Here is a 21,504-nt window from a genome sequence, read left to right as displayed (position 1 = left end):
TTTATTTGTATTAACACAGCACTCAGTTCGTTGTGGGACGTAAGATTTCTGTACCGTAAGTGGTGTGACCGTGTGTCAAACTAACGTTTTAACACTCTCGATCAACCCCTTGGATCGATTGTTATCGCATAAGGATACATATATATTAAATCTGACACACACAAAATGGCACAAAGTAATTGCGCTTTTTCAAGAGCCTGTCTCGAATGAGTCTGCCTGTCACTCTTGAAATGGATGCTTTATTTATGATTAACTCTCTCTCTCTCCTCTCTCTGTCGCTGTCTCTGTCTGTCTGTCTGTCTGTCTGTCTGTCTGTCTGTCTGTCCCTCCCTCCCTCCCTCCCTCCCTCCCTCCTCTCTCTCTCTCTCTCTCTCTCTCTCTCTCTCTCTCTCTCTCTCTCTCTCTCTCTCTCTCTCTCTCTCTCTCTCTCTCTCTCTCTCTCATTGTCATGAACTCAATCTACGATCCACACTAGTAATTGTAATTGTGCACGCTATTGAGCTTCAAATATTATCTACAGTTCCGAAACTCAAACATATGTCAAGAAATTTAATTTTGTCAGGACCAGTGATGCATCGAAATTTTTGGGACAATAAACGAGTGAGGTTAAGTGACTTGGTGTCAAGTGTATGATCACTCTGTTTAAATTGATCAGTATTAACTCATTTGGTGTACGTACTACATTTCATTTCATTTCGTTTTACACATGGAAAGCTCCGTATGTATTTTCAATGAACGATGGGCGTCGACACATATGAAGGTCATCACACTGTGCTCTGAATGACAACAAAATCAATAAACCAACCACCTGTCCAGTAAAAGTTGACCACGTCAGTCAACATGAGTGCAAGTTATTTGATTTACTGAAAATAATTCTACCCAGGATGTCATATATACATGACAAATACATAGAAATAGGTCGTATTCTCTTTTGTCGTGTTTGATTTACTTAAACACGACAAAATTAAATACGTCCTTTTTCTATGAATTTACATATTTTCTTATTATATACACGATTTTATTCATTAGAAAACGCTAGCTAGCATTGTAATGGTGAAAGATTTTACGATTACAATGAAAACATTGTTCTGGTCCGTCATATTTTTAAAAGTTATGCACTGTCTGCATTTCAACTTCTCACACCGAGACAAAATCTATGTCCATACGCTTTAGTTTCCGTCATCTGACGCATTGTAACACATTCAACCATATACTTGCACACGTAATGTGCATAATCATAGAGGTTTTGATTTAGGCCTGACAATTGCTCGTATTTCAACTCACTGCTTCTCAACAAAATGGTCTGATTTGATATCTATGGGGATAAGCGACACACAGTGGGATTTACTTTTTAAGATATGATTTAAATATTCATAATACTTTTTAATAAATGCAACGATTTACGCTCAATATGGATTATGCAATTCAAAAATGGAAAACAAAAGACTCGAATGAGTCTGCCTGTCACTCATGAATTGGATGCTTTATTTATGATTAACTCTCTCTCTCTCTCTCTCTCTCTCTCTCTCTCTCTCTCTCTCTCTCTCTCTCTCTCTCTCTCTCCCTCCCTCCCCCCTCTCTGTCACTGTCTCTGTCTCTCTGTTAAATTTAATGTTGTTTGTTAAAACGTCCGTTTAGTAATTATTTAATATATAGTTCTACTTTGTAACTTGTTTGCCTCCCTTTTTGATAACGTCAGTACTTAAGTGAACTTACAGCTACATATGGAAAAGTTATACAGATGGTCACCTTAACAAATCAACAGATAAAATCACGAAATTTGGTTGCACAGTACTACGTTTCTGTTTTCAGTTTTCATTTCACGATTGACGTGTTTCCTTCTGACATGCTATGGACACAATAATCTGATGACAGACTGTCACTTGGCATGCAAACACATAACATAATCTTCTAGGCCAATATTGTCCTTGAAGTATACGTACCAAACAATTATTTCACTTCATCAGGAATTGGTCTTCAATTGTACTTTTCATATTTACATTTTCTAGACTATCTCATTTCAAACTCAGCAATATCTTTAATATTCACATACACTGCTATGTCCTTGAGGCTAACCTTTGACCTGGTTCCAATTTCACACTGGCTAATTCGCTCGAAGTATAATGTGATGAAAAAAGCTTATCTTGGGAAAGGAAAAAGGGCCGAACTTTTCATAATTTTCGTATTTCATTTGAAGCTTATGTTTAAGGACCAGACGGAATTTCTTTAATATTCACATAATTATACTAAGTATGTTCCCAAAGATATTTAGATTTCAATTTATGTTGTATACTGATCTGGAAACGAGTTTCTTCTCTAGTATATACTTTTAAAACTTTCAAATTGAAAACAAATAGTGCATGGATTATTTTGACAGCTCCAAAACGTCGTGCACACCACACACTCTTTGTTTGTTGGGATGACACTTCAGATTGGAGCACTGACGTATACATACATGTCCTCGAGGCAAACTTTTGACCTAGTTCCATTTTAACACCCGGGTTTCGTAGTATAATGTGATGGAAAGGCCGAACTTTTCGTTGGGAAAATGTAAGAAGATTTAAATGACACAGTCTGGAAGTAGCTGCTAGTCCTAGCTGCTAGACCTACGGATACGATACGACAAGCGACCTTTATCGATGGTGGAAGTAGTCAGTCTCATTAAGAACGCAATGTCGCATCGAAGTGACATGACCAGGTCGTGTAAAAAGTACAGGTAAAAGTGGCCCTGAAATAACGATTTATTGTCTTGTTTACGTCTATAACCCACAATCTGACATTTCATCTACGCAGTTTTCATTTAAGGGTGAGGTTTTTTTTTTTTTTGTTTCTCATCTCCAATGGAATAGTCAGGCGGGTCGGGCGGGCGAAATAAAAAAAAAAAGGGGGGCAAGAAAAAAAAATGTATTTTTTCAGTTCTATTCTCTGTCCTTTCTGTCCTGTTAGTCTCTATACAACTTCATTTCTCTTCTCTTTGTTGAATTCCTTGTTACAAGTCTCTTTCCTTCATTTTAGCAAGGTTGACAAGTCTGTAGAACAACTTTGTAAGAAGATGATTAAATACTTATCATCCTGATGGGTGTATATCTGTAGCCATGAACTATTGTGTGATTTTATCAGGAGTACTAATACATTCGTCCTATTAATCAAAGTGGCATTGCCATCGCTAACAATGTTTTCAAGTTATCCAATTTGAACTTTAGTATGTAACTTTTTGAAACACTTACGTGATTGTCATCAGTGTGCTAGATGAATTTTCATTTATATAAACCATTACTTCTATGAAACATTTTTCTTCAGTGTGAACTTGTCAAAATAATCCACCAGATAACATGTAAACATTTCTAGAACTCAGAACCCCTTTTGGGATTTACTGTTTAAAAGTAATTAAAAGTAATAATGTAAACATCAGAATGTCTTCAAAGGCCATGCATGTCATGGGTCATGAAACGCTATGGAGTCGGTCATTTCCCTGATAATACAACTGATTTAAAGCTAAAACTGGTCAAGAAATTAGGAATGCAGTATGACTTTTACCAATTTTAAGCATAATTTTGAAAATGATGGAAATATTCTGAGCTATTATTACATTGCAGCAAAATGTACCGCGTGACAGTATTAATTTTGAGCCCTGTCCCTCATCAAACCTCAACGGCTTCTGCCAAGATGAAAGACACGTGCTACTCTGACGTAACAAAGGGGTTGGGTGGGTGGGTGGGTGAGAGGGAGGGGGGTTACAAGTGGGGACACAGGCCCCTTGGTTCCAAAAAGTGGTGTCATTTGACAGGGAGTGGGGTCATTTATTATTGTCTATGAAATATTCATATAAATTATCTCCGACCACTATAGAGATACTGTGGTCTGAGATATTCCATTACGTATAGACCATTACCTAACTACATAAAAAAAATTCCATTCATAAGAACAGTTCCCAGTAAGCTATTTTTTGAAAATTGGGTACTACACATTACACCTTAGAAAAAGAAGGCAATTAAGATTATGTAATTTTATATATATATATATATATATATATATATATATATATATATATATATATATATATATATATATATATATATATATATATATATATATATATATATATATATATATATATATATATGAATGATATATTGTTTAGAAAGATTGGACAGCCAGGTAGTCACAATTTTTAATCTGAATATCAATGAATAGCAGTGCTAAAATTTATAACTCCCTTTTTTCAGACAAGGACAATGAACAACTTCAAAATAAGTCACAGTGAGCATATGATTGAATAAAAACGTTGAGAAATCCTAAACTTGTAACCACTTGTTTCATTTTTAAAATTGTTAGTACACTGCTGTGTTTATCATTCCCTCTTCAACTTCATGACATTTTGAAGAAAAAAAATCCCTGACTTTAAAAAGTACCAAATGTGAACGAATAATAGTCAAACTTTAAAATAATTTATTTTTTATTAATTAACCATTACTGGCTGTGTATCATGATTTGGTCCTGCTATATCAAATGACAGCATAGTTATGTACCGTAAACTTGCAATGATACGGAATGCTGACATTAGGTGTCCTTGAAACTCAGAACTTGTATCTTTAACTAAAACTATCAACAAAGTCAAAGTTGGGATGCTCTGTAAATATTACATTAATTTTTTTCTGATTTGCACAACAAGTTCGTTCTTCATGTCTGATCGGGCGCACATGCATCGGCCGTCTATAGTGGCCATGCCAGTGATTACGCATTGATTCAGTGCCCAACATTCACATGTGTCACTAGCACTGTCAACATCATGCAACACGATCCCCTAACACAGCTTTTTCGGAATCAAAATACACATGTACTCATTTAATTTAACCCATCAACAAATGAAAATCACAACCTGTCCCATAAATTTGGTTCACGAAGGCTTCTGAGCTGTGGCATGGCAGATAGATGTTCCGGTAGCAAGTTCAGTGTTTCGCACACGTCAGTGATTAGGTCAGAGGTCACGACAGTGACAGTAGACAAAACATGTGACGAGAGACGTCCATTTCGACGTCTCATCTACTCCCTCTAATGTTTTAATTTGTAGATTAAGTTTATCAAAGTTGATCTTTTTGTGGCATTTTTTATGTTAACAATAGAACTGCGCGTTGTCACTGTATCTTATATGATGTCAACAAAACTTTCCCTTACGCAGTCAGTATACTTCTTGTGGATTCACGTCGAGTCAGAGCCTGGCCTGGTCCGGCCGTGGACTTAGATAATTTTGATGTCTGCCGTTAAATGAATGCGCCAAAGCGACGCAAGGTGGGAAAATTATTGCTTCATTTGTAATTTTAGGGGGCCAATGTCGCAAGGTCGTGGCCTCGGCAGAAATGGCCTAAGACGCCATGGGGAACCTTACAATTTTGCTGTGCTCAGGGGTCGGTCGGAAATAAAAAAACTTTTTTTTTTCTGATGTCGGAGCTGCAAATTAGGGTCGGTCGGGAGATGAGAAACAGAAAAATAAAAAGGGCCACCCTAATCTACCGCTGCTGGGTTCCTACTGTCATCTCTGTCAGACAGCAAAATAAAGCTTTCATGGATACCCCTTCTCTTAATAAAATAGTGCAAGTCTGACGGATCACCCCGGGTTGAATATATCGTGAGAACTGCTAACGAACTGCTCACGAATAAGTATAAAACTGTCAACCATTGAGTTATAAATGTCAAATGTCATTGAAAGTAGATAAGAATGATATATTTACTGTATTATTGTTTGATATGTGCCATGGTACCAATCTACATTCACTGCATTATTTTAACAGTACGGATGGACGTACGTTTTTTGCACGTGCACAAACGAGAAGTGTGAAGCAACAGATGTAATACTATTTTGAAATGTTCATGCGATGGATTTATAATAGGGCGCTTGCCAATGTAGCGGCGTAATATTTGCGAGTTAGCATAAACAAAATGGACGAAAATATGCTGATTTGCTTTCACTTGTGGGGAATATACAAAATCGTTATAATATTATAAATTTGTGATTCATAACACAGTGAACAAGACTTAGTACCAAGAAAAAATACGCTATTGTGATGTCTCTATGGTGTAGAATATTGGACCTCACAGTCTGATTAAATGTGTGTTGGTATAGTGTTAGAGTATAGCCGTAATATTGATGAATAGACCAGCAAGGAGGCTTGACTAATATTACTAAACTCGAGAGTACGTGTCATGCTATGAAAAGAGTCATACATTTGGAAGTCTGCAGTACCTACAACAAGGTAATGAAAATGTGTATACGTAGTCACTAAATTTGGGTCAAAAGGTCATGTACTTTGCTGACGCAAGATTTCTCAATTGGTTGTTTCGGTAATTCTTTTTTTCAGATGTAGGATGAATTGAATTACTAAATTGGAATGATGTACCACGTACATACTCGATGTTTTTAACTATTCTCGATTAGTTGGGAATTTGAAGGTATTGGACATAGGGGTCGTTTTGACCCATTGGCCTTATCAAGGAGGCGAAAATTGCGTTATAAACACTCATGTGTTTATCAGTTTTGGAGTAGGATCCGCTCAATTGTACATCAAGATGTCTCAGTGGTTTTGAAGTTGTCATAGCAATGGATTTATGTAATCAAGCAATGTGTCAACCCAACACAAAATACAAAACAGAGTATCGTCAACATCGACAGTCAAATACCCCCAAATCAACTTTTTTCCAGTTTACAGCAGGTCATGGCTGCAATATCAATACAGGGATAGTTTCCCTAGTCAGTTTCACTAGAATTCTGATTATTTTTACCGTTCTCACTTCATGAAAATATCATTAACTGCGGTCTCTTTCTCGCGATGAAACAGTCCTGTTCCATGATCTAGTACTAGAATGGATCTTAAGACATTTACACGTTCTTTTCATCATGGTCTGGGACCATTTCTGAAATTGAGTGTATTGAACACCACTGATAAAGATTAGATTGATATGAGCTCGCGAACTACAGTGTGAAAAAACAAACACTCACACTTGTAAGAAAGCACGATTTGAAAAAAAAAACATTAGGGAGCCTTCAGTAATTACAAAGGGGGGGGGGTCAGTCCCGAGCTGTTGCGTAAATGTGACCCTCCCCCTATTCCGTGGGTCTAAAAAGAGACCCTCAAATTTCCTTTCTCTAAAATATGACCCTCCCCCTGTTGAAATATTTTAAAAACAAGGTTTCAATTCTGTCAGACATGGAAAAGGACTCTAGTCCCAGAATCAATGGTTTAAAGGAATGAATTCCACTGCTGCCACTGCAAGTGACCCCCCCCCATTCCCCGCCCCCCCCCCCCCCTTGTGATTACTGCAGGCCCCCTTAGACATCCTACTATATTGGAATTTAAACAAGTCCTGGTTCATGCAATATCCTTAATCGAATTAGGCCAAGGTGATATAGTCATAGTACTCAGTATGAACGGTAAAAGTGACCTCAATATAAGGATTTATTAGCTAAGTTATTTATAATCTGATATCTGACATAGTCTGGGCATTTATCGTCTGATCTACAGGTGCTAGGCTCCTTCTCGTCAATCAACTGTACAGCAACAATGTATTCATTGATACGATACACTTGTTAGGATTGTCACGACAATAATTACAACACGTACCAGGTACACGACCTTAGAAATATTTTGATGGAACTGTCCCAAGACCTACGTTGGTTAGAGTATTGGTTAGTTATTCACTCATGCAGTGGTTACGTAATTGACAACACTCCATCAATTTATCCATATGTGAAAAACACTGACCCAACGGGGGCTACTAATTCACGTGGGAAATCTGGCCACTCTTTACCGTCTTTTACAGTCGATCATGTGATACTACATTGAGACACTTGTTTATGGTTTGGTTATATCTTAATTGTGTTAGACTCAATTAGTAGTGTCGTCATCATTATATTTATTGAATTTGGTCAGTATTTGATATTTTCCATACCACTGTGTCCGTTGTCTGCTGATAATGTGTAAGTAAACACTAGTATGTTTACAGGTATCATCAATATATACAAATCACCGAACGTTGAACATAATAAAGAAATTTGTGTTTTGCTATTAAACCGACCATTCGTCTTTGGTCACACACAACTTGTATAAGGCCGTTCTCCTTCCCACAATCAATCTTATTTCACGGTTGTTGTTTTTTTTAAAGATACACACGCAGAGAGACAATACATTTACATGGGTACAAAAAGGGTATAACAATATTCACTACTGGAAATAATGTCCTGCAGAATTTCTTAAATTAAAAGATAATTAGCTACGGTAATTTGACGGATTATGGTTATAGTTCCATTATTTTGTCCTATACATATAATACCAGCTAAATTATGGTTTTCATGATGTTACGACAAAGTATAAGAAAACAGTTGAACTCTGGAGATGAGATAAACAAAATTATAGGAAGAGCACCGATCATACTCTACGCAATTACTACTACTCTTGGATACACTGTCTATGAATACATTGAACTGCATACATTTGAGACTGATTTCCATCGTTCAATTTTGATCCTGGTCTACACGAATAATATTTCTTTCGGGTAATATCTACGTAGACATCAAGCCGGAGTCGTCTTAGAACGATTTACGTTATTCAATCTTCATCCTACTCTGGTTCATAGACAGGATTCACCATTTCAGTTTTCTGTACAAAACGAGATGAAAATAAATGACAAGTTAGACACAAACAATAACCTCATCACATACATATAATGTTTTAATCTACTTGTTAATTAATGGAATTATTACCAAATATTTGGTCATTTAATATGAAATTGGGACCATCGTCACACTCTCAAAATACTGAATACATTGTCAAGTTCATTACTGAAGTTCATCAAATATGTTCTACTTCAGGGGCATGTCTAAGTTATAATATATGAATGTGGGTGTTATTTACTTTTATAATTACATTATTTTAGAATACTACAAAAGGACCGGGGACAAGCTTTCACATGGCACAGTTTTGAGAATATGAAGAACTTCGATTTTTAGGAAAAACGTCCTCAAGGCTCATTCTACGTTGACCATTGATTTACAAAAAGTTGTGGTCTTGTATAACGATTTTATAAAACGTCCCAAAAGAACAAGAAAAATCAGTAAAACCTACCTCGATGGATTTAAGTTGAACGGTAAGGTCATCTCCAGTCATTCCATTCGGAGAGGAAGAAAAATCCTGAGCTGACTTGCTTTGTCTAAATTTGAGTATACACAATAACAACACTAGAATACAGAATGCCACACAACTGAAACCGGCACTAACACTCATAAACAACACCCGATACATGAAATTGTCGTATTGTGCGCATGTTCCAGTACGTATCCCACTTTCTTGGCGCCACAGAATACAGGTAGAATCAATTAGTTGGCCCGCAATGAGCGGTGTTACAAATGAAACTGAAATGAAAACAAAGAAAAAAAGTTTTATCAAAATCACAAACTTGCTCAAGTATTACTTTCTTCAAAACTTGACTATGGTAATGCTCTGCTGTACGGATTATCGTATGAGCACCGCCAGCCATTGCAACACGCACAGACTGTAGCCGCTAGGATCATTACACGAGCCAAGAAACACGAACATATTACAATAATTCTTAAGGATTTTCACTGGTTACCAGTACGATATATATAGGATCGACTGCAAACCCCGTACACCACATACAAAGCAGACACTATTCAGGCAAAGTCGAACCCTCGCAGACTTCGTTCCTCAGACAAATGTCTTCTCTACAGTTTGCTCTTTTGGTAAGAACTTTAAAACATATCTTTTCAACAGAGCTTTCAACATGTATACATAATTGTACAGTGCCTTTGAACTTTACTTAGTATTGGAAACTTGGATACTGGCACTTTATAAATGACATTGATTGATTGATTGATTGATTGATTGATTGATTGATTGATTGATTGATTGATTGATTGATTGATTGATTGATTGATTGATTGATTGATTGATTGATTGATTGATTGATTGATTGATTGATTGATTGATTGATTGATTGATTGATTGATTGATTGATTGAATGGTTGATTGATTGATTGATTGATTGATTGATTGATTGATTGATTGATTGATTGATTGATTGATTGATTGATTGATTGATTGATTGATTGATTGATTGATTGATTGATTGATCACAAAACCATACAAATTAAATGAATCATTAAAGTGGCCATATGGATGAGAATTTTGGTATTTATTTTGGATTTTTAATTTATATAAAACAATTCTATTATGGCTTCATACTTGAGAAAAATCAATTTGAAACAACATTGACAAAGTCTGTGTTTGTAACTCAGTAGATTACAAAAAACAAAACGTGTAGAAAATTTGTTATTGTACGTACAACAACAAACACTGTACACATTTATTTAATCTTTGAGTGACAACAAGGACTTGCCATATGTTGTTTCATATAGTAGGAAGCCATGATAAAATTGTTTTATAAATTAAAAATCCAAAAGAAATACCCAATCATCATCCACATGGCCACTTTATTTAAAGGAGAGTATTTTTTAGTCTGGCAAGAATAAAACGGTACGAGTCCAACCAAGGACTTTCCATCTATGTCTGTATATAGTCGACATTCAGAAAAAGATAAAGTGTGCTCACGACCTTTGTTCACCTTTTAACAATTTACAAATTTGGTAAAACACTTTTATTATACTTACAGAGTTCAATGATAACACTTCTTACGCCCAATGCAAACGATTTCCGATGTTGTTCTACAGATCTAGATAAAAGTGAAGAAATGTGTGAAATGAGTTTAAAGATCTACTCAAATAATGTAATAAGAACTATAATGTCTTAGTTTACTAAAAATAAAGTTACTTAACGTTATAAAGAGAATTGATTTTCTAAGTATATGCGCCAGCAACAAACAAGCCTGCAATACAGAATTTGTCATAAACATGTATTATATATATATGTATATATATATATATATATATATATATATATATATATATATATATATATATATATATATATATATATATATATATATATATATATATATATATATATATATTATTGCCCGAGTTTTCTTCGCTCATCCATGAAAAATACGGATGACTTAAGGGGCCTTGTCACTACGAGTCGAAAAACTAATAATGACAAAAGCAGAAAAATATTGGGGAATAATTATACCTCCTCAAGTATAATTTATGAAAATCTAGGAAAAATAATGGCAGGTTGACTCATTTCAAGCACAGCAGAACCAGTGACGTAGACACGGATTGTAGTGACGTAACGACTATATTTGCTATTCAAAATCAATAACTAGGCTTGTACATGGTATAATTTGTTTTAATTTGACTAACAACCCAGCTAATCATTTCGACGCAGATTGATTCTATGATATCTAAAAAAAAATATTTCAGACTGGCTACAACATGACATGTATGATTTGCTTACCTTATAGCGATAATCGTTGATGGTAAACTAATGGCGCTATTGGCAATGGCAAAGATGGTGAGTATCAACAGAAAAAGGACAAAATATTTACACCTTGGAATGGGACAAAGTCCATCATATGCGAAGTTGCTTGTAGCACTTTCAGAGCTGATACACTGACAGTCGGTGAAATTCTGGAATAAATATAGAAAAATTATATTCCAGTTTAAAATAATCTAATAGTTTGATGTATGGTATGCTTTCAACCAATGTTTCCTTAAAAGAAAAGTTCATCAATTTATGTTCTTCATCAGTTTTCTTTCCCGCTTTAAACAAGGGAATTGAAGAGAAAGACTGATATACATTCTGAAGTAGCATTATTTCGTCTTTCGTCTTTCATGTTGATTTAACTGTTATTTTCACATGTATATCAACGTGTCCAGACGACACTTGGCAATTTTATGCCTCTTTCATAAAAGTATATCTGTACATAGGCAAACGACAGGAGAAAACCAACATGACAATCATACTATTCATAGATACTTTAAATATGCAAACTTCAGTCATATGAACATATACGATGAATTACAACATTTAATGATATAATTTCCCATTGATACTGTAAACTTTTTACATGAGGCCTTTAACCGTAGGAAAACCTTAAGTTTATTTACAACTGAGACGTATGTGATATTTGTTTATTCATTTATTTATCATTTATATATATATATATATATATATATATATATATATATATATATATATATATATATATATATATATATATATATATATATATATATATATATATAATTCTTTGTGTCCTATAAGCCAGAGGGTTGGATGTGGCTCTTTTTTGTAAATTTCATTTAAATACTTTAACTTTCATTTGTTAAGTCTACATAAGACACCTTAATAAACAATAACATATAACACTGTGACCGCAGAGTACTTGTATTTGTATTCAGTCATATTTCTACAAAACATTTTTTTTTTTTGGGGGGGGGGGGTATATACCTTTTCATTGACTGCAGTTTTACATCCAGCATAGCACGGTGAGTAGTAATTCAATCCGTCTGATCCACAAACTGGTTGGTAATGGTCTAGTGAACAATCGCAAGTGGTACACTGTGAGTCCATAGATTGCCCTCCCCTGTGGACAACAACGCATACAGTTATATGAGTAAATACTATATCCTTTTAGGAATTACGAATTGGAAATCAAAATGGGCGAAAATACATGAATCGTTTTATAAAATGTCAACAACCTTGCATTTTAAACTGTTTAATCTCTTATCCTTTCCATTTATGTGTATCCTGTTTTATTTACTTTGCTGAGTGCTGAGTTGCAGCGAACTACTTGATTGGCCAGACGGGCTTTCTTGTTAGTCTGCCTGGCATGGCTATTGTTCAAATTCCCATTGTGTATACAAAAAAAAGAGATATAAAAGTGCAAAATTCTCATAAAATGTAGAAAGAACTAAGAAATCAATTAAAAGTGCCAGCAAAGGCGTATTATACAACTGTTAGTTAAAGCAATGTAAAGCATGGCACGATTTATTGGTTTTCCTGAAGTATTTTCATTGTATACACTTGCAGGATATCCTGAAAGGGACGTTTAATATTAAATATAAGAAACAAAGTGACAATGGGACCACAGGCTCCCTAGTCCTAGTCAGTGGTTGGAGGGCCTATCGTTCTATTGACGCCTCAACTTCTTTCCACACCTAAAACACACTTTCACTTACAGTCACTGACAAATGTAAACACTATATAGCAACACTGAAGTGAACATTACCTTTCACGCATAATGCGCCTTCGAAATAAACGTTCGCTGTTACTTAGTTCACTCAAACTATAACCTACTCTGTTAAAAGCAATGTATTAAACAAATCTAGGAGTACCGTACAAATTTTTGAACTAGAGGTCAAAATTATATCAAAATTTTGGAATCCAATATGGCCGCCGAATACTGCGTTAACTGGCTTGGAAAATAAAAAGATTGATGATTTCCTTGAAAACAAGACCCGGTGAACTCACAAATTTCTTTATTATTTGAAAAGGGCCAGGAACATACTTTCATGTGGCAAAGTTTGGTGAGAATTGAAGAACTGCGATTTTCAGTGAAAGGTGTAATACTAAGGCGCATCCTGAGGCTCAATTATAAGAAAGTGTATGTGTTGATTGATGATGTCAACCTAATTTATTGTTCAGAAACAAGGTGTCATCCTTGAACACTTGGTTTTGTGCATCTCCCCTTTATGAACATAACAACACACAAACAAACAAACAAACAAACAAACAAACAAACAAACAAACAAACAAACAAACAAACAAAACAAAAGCAAAAAACAAACAAACTATTTGAAAATACATGCTTACTGTGTTCCTTCGAAGTAAGGTCCTTCGCATGGCAGAGCTATAACCAAGGTATTGGTTATTACGATAGTAGCAATGATAATCATACCTAGTTTGACAAGCCCTTGTATTCCAAGTTTCATTTTCTTGATAAGAAATCCAATAAAAACGGCGGTCGGAAAGTGTGGAAATAACCACAGAAGTCCTGAAATAAAAATAATAAAATTGACATACATTAGGCAGAATAAAGGATATTTTCTATCTTAACTTCTTGCTACATGTACAGAATCACAATATCTTTATGTCAAGCTCACTGTGAAATGAAAATATATTTTTAAAGCATTATAATCATGAAAACTGACTATAACAACATTTTGTGAACTTTATTTTAGTGACCAATAGTGCTTCGAGCAGCACTGTTACTTTGTAAATGTAAGGCAGTTTCAATGGCGATTCTGACGAAGACACAATGGTTGCCTTGTTAGTAATAAGTGTTTATTAGAACGTTGGTAACCCTCCACTGCGCGTGCCATTCATACTCCGTGAACTTACCTACAATCACATTTGCCATACTGGCAGTGAATCCTAAATCCTTCTGAAAGTATCTCGGCATAAACAATACAAAGCCAACAGGTGAGTTGATCGTATAAGCTAACGATGTAAGAAGCACACCTGGGTTCTTCATCATGTTCCACGTCGATTTGATAAGTTCTGACGAAAAGACAATGTAATTTGTGATATAAATATAACTGTACTTGTTGTTATCAATACTAATAAATTACTCACTACATTTGCAATTAGAGATGTACTGAACGTGCAACAAAATAACATATTCACTACAAATGAACTATACTGAGTTACAATAGAAAACAAAACAATACAATACGATACGATACGATACGATACGATACAATACAATACAATACAATACAATACAATACAATACAATACAATGCAATGCAAAGCAATACAGTGCAGTATACAACACTACAATGCGATATAATATAAAGGGGATATAAGGCAATACTATATACGATAAGTTCAATACAATAAAATACAATATTATACAATACAATTTAATACAATACAATACAATGCAATACAATACAATACAATACAACACAATACAATACAATACAATACAATACAATACAATACAATACAATACAATACAATACAACACAACACAATGCTATACTATACTATACTATACTATACAGTACTGTACTCTACTGTACTGTACTCTACTGTACTGTACTCTACTTTACTGTACTGTACTCTACTGTACTGTACTCTACTGTACAGTACTGTGCTGTACTGTACTCTACTGTACTGTACTCTACTGTACTGTACTCTACTGTACTGTACTCTACTGTTCTGTACTCTACTGTACTGTACTCTACTGTACAGTACTGTGCTGTACTGTACTCTACTGTACTGTACTGTACTCTACTTTACTGTACTGTACTCTACTGTACTGTACTCTACTGTACAGTACTGTGCTGTACTGTACTCTACTGTACTGTACTGTACTCTACTGTACTCTACTCTGCTGTACTGTACTCTACTGTACTGTACTCTACTGTACAGTACTGTACTGTACTCTACTGTACTGTACTGTACTGTATTGTACTCTACTGTACTCTACTGTACTGTACTCTATTGTACTGTACTGTATTGTACTCTACTGTACTCTACTGTACTGTACTCTACTGTACTGTACTCTACTGTACTGTACTGTACTGTATTGTACTCTACTGTACTCTACTGTACTGTACTCTACTGTACTGTACTGTACTCTACTATACTCTATTCTACTGTACTGTACTGTACTGTACTGTACTGACTCCACTGTACTGTACTGTACTGTACTGTACTGTACTGTACTGTACTGTACTGTACTCTACTGTACTGTGCTGTACTCTACTGTACTGTACTGTACTCCACTGTACTGTACTCTACTGTACTGTACTCTACTGCACTGTACTCTACTGTACTCTACTTTACTGTACTCTACTGTACTGTATTGTACTGTACTGTACTGTACTCCACTGTACTCTACTGTACTGTACTCTACTCTATTCTACTGTACTGTACTGTACTCTACTGTACTGTACTGTACTCTATTCTACTGTACTGTACTGTACTGTACTGTACTGTACTGTACTGTACTCTACTCTACTGTACTGTACTGTACTGTACTGTACTGTACTGTACTCTACTGTACTGTACTGTACTGTACTCTACTGTACTGTACTGTACTGTACTGTACTGTACTCTACTATACTCTATTCTACTGTACTGTACTGTACTGTACTGTACTGTACTGTACTCTACTGTACTGTACTGTACTCTATTCTACTGTACTGTACTGTACTGTACTGTACTCTACTGTACTGTACTGTACTCTACTCTACTGTACTGTACTGTACTGTACTGTACTGTACTGTACTGTACTGTACTCTACTGTACTCTACTCTACTGTACTGTACTCTACTGTACTCTACTGCACTGTACTCTACTGTACTCTACTGTACTGTACTGTACTGTACTCTACTATACTCTATTCTACTGTACTGTACTGTACTGTACTGTACTATACTGTACTCTACTCTATTCTACTGTACTGTACTGTACTGTATTGTACTCTACTGTACTGTACTCTACTCTACTGTACTGTACTGTACTGTACTCTACTCTATTCTACTGTACTGTACTGTACTCTACTGTACTGTACTGTACTCTACTCTACTGTACTGTACTCTACTATACTCTACTGTACTCTACTGTACTGTACTCTACTGTACTGTACTCTACTGTACTGTACTGTACTCTACTGTACTGTACTGTACTGTACTCTACTATACTCTACTGTACTCTACTGTACTGTACTCTACTGTACTGTACTCTACTGTACTGTACTGTACTGTACTGTACTCTACTATACTCTACTGTACTCTACTGTACTGTACTCTACTGTACTCTACTGTACTGTACTCTACTGTACTGTACTCTACTGTACTCTACTGTACTGTACTGTACTGTACTCTACTGTACTGTACTGTACTCTACTCTACTCTACTGTACAATGCAGTACAAATACATAGGATTAAATACCTTGGGTACTTTGAATAAACTTCGCACGAGTTCTTCCTTTAGGTTGTGTGTTCTTTTTCTCAATATCGGTGTTATCTGAACTGCCACTTAGAAGAAACTTCGGGAAAAACAAAAGTGGAATACTCAACAGAAACGTAATTGGCATTAATATGGCTGCATTAAGCCACCAGGCACCTACCCACCGTGGGTCAGTATCGTCTATATTAATATCAGACATATCCACACGATTGAAGTCGACGTATATTGTCAGAACAGCTGGTGCCATCAATCCAAAACCTAGTGGGGCGCCGATTCCTGACACATCGTCCAGGATACCTGTAGAAAAAATCAAATCGTTCAGATAAGGCCACATAATTTGATAGATAGATAGATAGATAGATAAAAAGTTGACGATAAAAAGTTCGTCATTACCCTAGGCCCTAAAGAATATGTTTACCGAATTTCGTTTGAATTGAGCCAGTGGGTTTTTGAGAAAATCATGACACTATACACACCCTTCCCTTGCGAAACGTAATGCGCCAATGCCACTTAGGCGATGTCGAAGTGTCAAAGAACAAGGTATGGGCAACGTCATCTTTAAACTAGTAAACACAAAGGCGCCAAAGTGAGAACTGAGTCGTCAGCATTTGTGGGTGTGCTGATTTGTACAAATCTTGAAGAAAATGATTCAAAGGCTGAGTACAAAAGACATCACAGTAACTTCATTACCGTGGCCGAAAACGACAAAATCGCTCTTCTGTTTGTATTATCGCTCTATACTGTTTGAAAAATCGCTCTTCTGTTTCAGCATCGCTGTTATGTTTGAAAAATCGATCTTCTGTTTCAACATCGCTGTTCTGTTTGAAAAATCGATCTTCTGTTTTAACATCGCTCTTCTGCGATTTTTCAAACAGTAGAGCGATAATACAAAAAGCAGAGCGATTTGTAGTTTTCGGCCACTTTACTTCCTTGATGCTAACTTGCCTAGATATACAGAAGATCGTTTTCCAGAGAAATCGTCTGTGTAGGAGTAGCTGAGAGGGGTCAGAAACCCAATAGCAATACCGTCCATTACCCTACCCGCTATTAATAAACGATAGGCCATTGTATTATCAACCTGCTGTTTCGTATCATCTCCAGATCCACCACAATCCTTTGTTTCATTAGAAGTGCACAGACCGCGTAGAGAACCTCCAGTTCCAGCAGAAAAGTTACCAGCCTTGTGATATTCGTAAGGCTGAGATAAAAAATGTGGTAAAATGAGCATTGTGGACGCGGTACAAGACAAAATTAAGCCAAAAAATATCCAGCGTGGACGGTGGTTTGAAGGTTTTCCAAAGAAATAACTAGTGAAGGACATTGTACAAACCGTTCCAATACTGCCTGCTGACACAAGAAATCCCTGCTGGGTTGCTGTAAGACTGGAATTGACAAATATAAATAAACGGTTGTTGGTCAAACTGTAACTGCACAAAATGGTAGAAAGAAATAATACTACAATGTTGACTTTTTCCTTGTTTATAGTGGTTGAGTTGTCTTTTACGTCGGTCTGGATTTATTCTGCCCGAGAAAATGTCGACTCGTATGTATCCAAGTACGTTTGCAAGATTTTGCCAGTGTGCCATAAATTCAATGAAGAGATGGTGCATGGCTTATACATGTAATTCCAATTAGCTCAATGCTGCCCAACTACCAAGTGGGGTGTTTATTTTTCTTTTAAGTTTTCCAATTTTTGTTTACTCAATGTCAAATGTCATTTAGGCTAATGGACATGTCTTGCATCTTTGTAATCTGCGTCTGCGTGCTAATTCTTGATTAAAAAACCCACAAAACTATGCCCTTTGATTGCAAAAGTTAATGTTAGGCCCCAGTCATTTTTAACTGGTGGTGGTGGTGGTGGTGGTGGTGGTGGTGGTGGTGGTGGTGGTGGTGGTGGTGGGGGATTCATACTGGAAAACACCACTTGAAGTGTGCACATATGTGTGTGTATGTGTGTGTGGGGGGGGGTTACTTTGGAAAACAAAAGATCAGTGAATTTGTCATTTTGGTACTGGTCAAGTGTGATCAGTCAAAATGCTCTCTAATTGCTCCTATCTTACCTTCCCCTTATCTGAATTTGACACGCATACACGCGCCATGTAGACTATTAGATAATAGATATTTATGATGGCCAGTGATGCATTCTATGAGTCATTACATGTAATTGATTGAATTATTTTGAATTAGTAAGAAGACATTGCACACAAAGTTATATTTGATTCCGGATATTGCTTGTTACATCTTTTTAGGCCTAAAAAAATAATTGTTTGGTTCCGGTTTAACCGACCCCCACCTAGTTTTTCACTGCCGACCCTAAACTTTTTTTTAACGTGTTCGAGAAAAAAAATAAAAAAATTGCAAAAACATTATTGTGAAGTCTCACGTGAAATAGTGGATGCGGAAACAAACATGAACTTAAAAAGACAATATAAAACTATTCTTCCAATCTGTAATGACTGTACATCTGATAGGAAGAAATAAACAACACAGATACCATTTGAAAAACAATGGAAAACCTGAACTAGACACACACACATGAAAAAAATATAAATAAAATGAAATAAATCTACCTACTCCACCACCAAAATTGAGTGTAATCGGAACCTCACATTTTTTTATTAGGCCTTATACTGCAGTGTATAATACCAAAAGACAGGTATATGTACCGTAGGTTGCATTATCAGAAAATAGTACACGTTGCCGCCTTTAAAAGTTTCCTAAATTTGTGTAGACCATGTTTGACAGAAAGTTTCATATCAGTTGCATGTAATGATTGACTCATACATGTACGCTGTGTGCTGAGATACCCTGGGAAATGATATACACATATCCCAAGAAAAATTGTACCAAAATTAATTTCTGTTCTTAAACAAAAATATTCAATTCCATTCAAGTAACAACAATATAATAAGATCATGCTTAATATTATGTAAGTAATATGTCAAAAATATGTGTGGGTTGGGAAGATCATTTTGGAAGGTGTGATCTATACTGCACTAAGAGTGACTTTGGCAATTGTCATCAGAGCTGGGGAGGAAGGGGCCAGCTTGAGAAAACCGTTATTGGACTTCTGAACATCGACCCCCACCCCCAGCCAGTTAAAATGACAGGCCCCTTATTACTTGTATGATCACTCGGTCCTTCACCCACTTCTATTAAACTTATCGCCATGTTTCCATAACTACACGTAGATATTACTTTCATTGTTGTCTAAAGCTAAAGTACAAATTGTTTGAGGTGTATAAGAGGCAACAGGTGATGATTTATAGTATGGTTGCCTAAAAGTGTGTTGGCAAACAGTTCGAACTCCAGGGTTTATGATAACCTCTGTTACTCAAATCCCTGGGCCCAGCAATAAATATAGTCGAGTCGCATAAGAATAAAGCATTCGCATTGTAACCACCAGGTTCTCAGTCCCAGAAATTATTAAGAGTGAAAATGAATGTTTAATCTACGTCACTAAGTCTATCAATGTTACATGTACACTGACAATAAGAAGAGAGACACAGAGAGAGATGGACCAGTATAACATTATACTACAGGCAATCCGCATTGACTTTATAAATGTTGTTAAACGGACGGTAAGGTAATCTTACCTGTATCTCTTCCCTAGAGTTGTGAGGGCTGCCATTGCGCTGGTAACGTTGGCGTAGTAGACTATCCTTATGCAAGCCATTACTGCCACAAACACCCGTATATCTTTGAAAGGACTCCAGCTACGACTGCCACTATCACCTGGTTTCTTTGTTGAAGACACTTCATTGTCGGTCGTCTCTGTCATCACAGATAACAGTCTATGATTATAGTATAGAACTATAGAACTAAGAGAACTATATCAAATACAGGTCAAGGTTACTCTGTTGCAAGGCTTCAACGTCAACTTTCTAACATGCACTATTATATCAAATCATACAATATTGTCGATGGCATGCATAACGACTTTTAACCATGCTTCGTTCACACCCCCAGAGACATGTTTGTAATATTGTACACGTACAAAGGATATATAATTTACGAAAGAAAAAAAATCCCCCAGTTAAAATTGCAAAAGCTGAGTTTGTAAGCTTTTTGAACACACTTCGATCTACTATTCAAGTATATTGTTAATGTCGATGTATGCCTTGTATGACGTCACAGTTTGTTTTTGGTATTCTTAGAACTATTAATTACATATAGTAGGGAGTTCCTGTACATTTTTTCTATACTTCATTACGTCATCGGACAGTTTTTAAGTTATATTCTTATACAAGGTTTGAGATCAGTCAATTGCAAGTCATGGTTAAGTATACATTAGTAAGTAGAATATTGCGAGAGAACGTTTTAATATGCAGAAACAATTATATCTCTAAAACACATATTGAGCGTGTGCCCCTTCAAACTTCAGACCACTATTTAATACAGTAGTCTTGAATGAAACGTGTATATACTTGAATGTAGTACTTTTGTATTATTTATACGTATTGCTTCCAAGTATCACGACTGGAGAGATCGGTAGGTGCAACGGTATAATTTATTTTTCACAGATACGGAAAGTACTCCGCCTCATTCATGATGTACCGTACTTACGTTTGACTGGATAACCACTTTCTTCTTTTCTAACGACATCCAT

The 21,504-nt window shown here is 35.9% G+C and overlaps 1 protein-coding gene and 1 long non-coding RNA gene across 2 annotated transcripts; both read right to left on the bottom strand.

Moving 5' to 3' along the window:
* Positions 1-8,612: 8,612 nt before the first annotated feature.
* On the bottom strand, positions 8,613-21,504 carry LOC144453688 (solute carrier organic anion transporter family member 2A1-like). Its single transcript, XM_078145020.1, has 9 exons — positions 21,462-21,504; positions 20,492-20,669; positions 17,841-18,277; positions 16,898-17,192; positions 12,420-12,555; positions 11,424-11,596; positions 10,679-10,740; positions 9,117-9,403; positions 8,613-8,651 (listed from the first exon to the last, which is right to left on the bottom strand). The coding sequence occupies exons 1-9, from the start codon at positions 21,502-21,504 to the stop codon at positions 8,613-8,615; spliced, it is 1,650 nt and encodes a 549-aa protein (XP_078001146.1).
* On the bottom strand, positions 13,935-16,897 carry LOC144447232 (uncharacterized). The gene is made up of 3 exons (XR_013482001.1): positions 16,878-16,897; positions 14,313-14,471; positions 13,935-13,965 (listed from the first exon to the last, which is right to left on the bottom strand). It is a non-coding gene; the product is annotated as an uncharacterized LOC144447232 (long non-coding RNA).

The sequence above is a fragment of the Glandiceps talaboti genome, chromosome 2, assembly GCF_964340395.1.
Source record: "Glandiceps talaboti chromosome 2, keGlaTala1.1, whole genome shotgun sequence".
Taxonomy (NCBI): domain Eukaryota; kingdom Metazoa; phylum Hemichordata; class Enteropneusta; family Spengelidae; genus Glandiceps; species Glandiceps talaboti.
The sequence above is the reverse complement of the archived record's forward strand: the minus strand, read 5'-3'. Positions and strand labels throughout refer to the sequence as shown.